General features: G+C 46.8%; 1 protein-coding gene across 2 annotated transcripts in view; it reads left to right on the plus strand.

Moving 5' to 3' along the window:
* CTTNBP2 (cortactin binding protein 2) overlaps window positions 1-3,544 on the plus strand; it is a 146,348-nt gene that overhangs the window by 102,549 nt on the left and 40,255 nt on the right. For both annotated transcript variants that reach the window (XM_045288873.1, XM_045288874.1), the window contains one exon: window positions 1,175-1,254. In XM_045288873.1, the coding sequence (XP_045144808.1) occupies window positions 1,175-1,254 (80 nt within the window). The remainder of the gene's footprint in view (window positions 1-1,174; window positions 1,255-3,544) is intronic.

The following is a 3,544-nucleotide window of genomic DNA, read 5'->3' on the forward strand; positions in this document are numbered from 1 at the left end:
ACACATATGGTGATTATCATGGGACAGGCTAACATTTAGTGAACACTTACTTAGTTTGCTGTGGGTTAAACAGACTGCTAACAACAAGGTCAACAGACTTAAACCCATGGTGGGAGGAAGATGAGGCTGTCTGCACCTGTATAGATTCGCAGTCTGTACAGGAAATGCCCCGAGGAGCATTTCTACTCTATCCTATAGCTTCGATATGGGTCAGAATTGACTCTAAGCAGTGGATTAGTGTGTCATTTACACATTACAGCTGTAATCCTTTTAACCATCACAACAACCCAGCAAGGAATGCATCTCTGAGTATCTTCATTTCATAGACAAGAAATAGAGACACGGAGAGATTCATTTTTCTTGCTTAAAATCCTATCTCGTGGGGAGATAGGGTGGAGGGAGGGAAGAAAGAGGAGCTGATATTAAGGGCTCAATAGAAAGTAAATGTTTAGTAAATAATGATGGCAACATATGTACAAATATGCTTGATATAATTGATGTATAGATTGTTATAAGAGCTGTAAGGGCCCCCAATAAAATGATCTTTTAATTAAAAAATAATCATCTCTAGTAAGTGGTCCATGAATTCTCAGCTTCCCAGTCCTTAATCCAAGCGTCATCTAATATTTTTGTTGTATGGCTTAAGCTGTCTTATTAAAGTTTTTGTTTTAAGTGTGAGGGCTTCCCCCTCAAAAAAAAAAAAAGGTGCCTCTGGTCTCTGTGTATTGAGAGAGTGACCCCCTTGGCAACACAAGATTAGGGCGGCTGCGGGGAGACGCAGGCCCACGCATTGATGCTGGCCCAGGCTAGACCTTCCGGAGCCTGGGCTTATCTGCGACATTAAGCCAGCAATCAGCAGATACCAGCTGCAGAGTGGAGTGGGGAGCAGGGAGCCCTGGCTGAGATTGACTGGAGGTGGGTGGCTTTCCCAGAGGAGAGGAAGGGACAGCTGGAGGACCCTTGGGAGGCCAGGGCAGTGGCTTTGTAGCAGACTGTACAAAGTGTTTTGATATTTTCAAAGCAATAAATACCTACCAGTGTTTCCTGACCAAATGTTAGCGTGGCCTATGATCAGGCAAACATATTATGTCTTTTATGAGGGTCTACTGGTTTGGGGTCATTTGCGTGTAGCAAAGAAGAGCCCACTTTGCTTCTATGTGTTCATTTCTTCCAGGTCCCCAAGAAGGCTGCCTCAGTAGTGTGACGTACGCATCTATGATCCCTCTTCCTGTGCTGCAGAACTACCTAAGGCTGGTAAGTCCGCGCTGCGGGGTGCAGTCCCCCGGTTCTCATCCCTGACCCTGGTATGCCTGGCCAGTTTCTATATTGAGAAGACGGTGGGCCCCACCCACACTGTGCCCTACACCCTGACACCCTTGCCTTCCCCAGCAGCCCCCTCCCTGGAAAGCTGTTCATTGCGCAGTTTCGGAATGGGTGACTGTCACATCCAGATGGCAATTGCCTGGCCCCGGAGACCACCTGTGACTTGTAGAACATTATAATTTAAGCAGGAGGAGGCTGTCTTCCAAAACTAAAGACCTGGCATCAAGGACATGATCATCAGTGTGGAAGGGAACAGGCGGAAGTTGAGGTGCAGTGCTGCAAACGTAAACCAAACCAAAACTCCACACTCACTGCCTTCAAATCGATTCCAACTCAGGGACCCAAGAAACATGCCTCTTAATAATTAAACAACTGTGCAGCATTCATTAGGGTATTGACTTGCCATTTAATAGAAGCCAAAGAGTAGCAACTTAAAAGGATAGAAAGGTTAATTTCTCTTATACATAAAACCCCTAGTGGACGTGAGGTTTAAGGCTAAGGGGTGGGGGTAGGCAGGTGCCTTCCTTAGTGAGAGGTCTGTTGACCCAGCACCCTCTCTCCTATCGCTCTGCAGTCCCTTGGGATGTTGTTGTGCCCTCTTGGTCAGAGACAGTTCCCCTCTCGCAGCCCAGTCTAGCCTGAGTGAAGAGACTGCGCATGGTAGGCTCCTGCGGCTAGTTGCACTTGTCTCTCCTGCCCACCTCCCACTCGCCAGAATTGAACATGTCACCTCCTAGCCCAGATGGATGGTATGTTGGTGCCAACCAGGTGTCCAGCTAAAAATGGGTGCTTCTCTTCCTAAAAGGAAGAAGGCGAGTCTGATTATTTTAGGAAAGTTGCTTGTTCTAGAGATACAGTAAATACGGTATTTTCTCCTGCAGGGCAGCTATTTGGACTGCAAGCAGCAGGGCCAGTGTCCAACCCACCCGCTGCTCTAAGAGATAAAGATTTACAGCCTAGGAAACCCCCTAGAGGATTGCTCTGAGTCCGAACTGACTCAATAGTAGTGAGTGTTTTGTTGTTTTTATGAATCAAAATTGACTCAATGGCAGTGAGTTTGGGTTGGTTTTGCTTTATTGAGCACTTCTTGTATTCCGGTACTTGGCTCCATGTGCTTTCATCTATTATTTTATTTATTCTTCAAAGCACCTGTGTGAAGCAGGTATTGTCATCCATCTTCTCAACTCAGTTCACTGCCAGGCAGTGGAGTTCGACTCACAGCCATCCATTAGGACAGGGTAGAACTGGCCGTGTGGTCCCAAGACTGTGACTCTTTACAGGAGTAAGAAGCCTCATATTTCTCCTTCGGGACGACTGGTAGTTTTGAACTATGGATAGTATTACACTATTAGGGCTCTTATAGATGAGGATACCGAAGCCAAAAGAAGTGCTATAACTTTCTCAAAGCCATAGGACCGTAAGTGATGCGGCCAGGCTGATGTAAGTTCCTGATGTTACGCATTTGTGTGCATGCGTGTTTCCAAAGTGAGTCTTAATGGTGCAGAACATTAAGTAAACATTTTCTTGCCACCTTAACATGTAAAGTCTTTAAAAATAAAATGGAATGGTTGTATTCAGACCCTTTACAAACACTATTTCCATCAGTTCTGAACTGATGTCTTTGTCTTCTTTCCTGATGAAAGGAAGTATTCAAAACCACCCGCTCATCTTCTGACTGGGCACAATGTTGGGATTGGTCCTGGTGACAGCAGCCACATTACAGTTTGAGAGAGCTGGGGGCGTGAATCTGGTATTTCCCCTTTCCCTTCTTTGCTTTATCCTACCGTTCTTCCCAAAGCATCAAAGGGACCGTGAGGGTCAAGTCTGAAAGGGCAGCAGATCCGCCCATTCTTTTGCTTCAGTGAAGGCTGAAAGGTGTGACCAACTGATTTTCAGGATTGTGACCGTCAGGCCCAGAGTTGGACCACCTGGGATAGCTCCTGCCTTCTTCCCCTTCTCACTTCTCAGCTTCTTGGAGGAAACAAGGTGCTAGATCAAAGACACTGGCCCTCCACTCACCTGTGCAACTGAGGGAATCAATAGCGAGGCCACACCAGGGAAGGGCAGCTGCCCAGTAGCCTCGACTGGGCAGATCTGTGGAATGAGAGGCTCCTAGTCACACTTCACGGAGAATGTTCCAGGTGCCCATCCATGTGTGCCTCTGTGGGTGCTGGACAGGTTTTAACTACCGGTGACCAGCAAACTAGAGACCAAATGACTG

Source organism: Echinops telfairi, unplaced genomic scaffold, assembly GCF_000313985.2.
Source record: "Echinops telfairi isolate 266 unplaced genomic scaffold, ASM31398v2 ScPeMD7_23;HRSCAF=83, whole genome shotgun sequence".
Classification (NCBI taxonomy): Eukaryota; Metazoa; Chordata; class Mammalia; order Afrosoricida; family Tenrecidae; genus Echinops; species Echinops telfairi.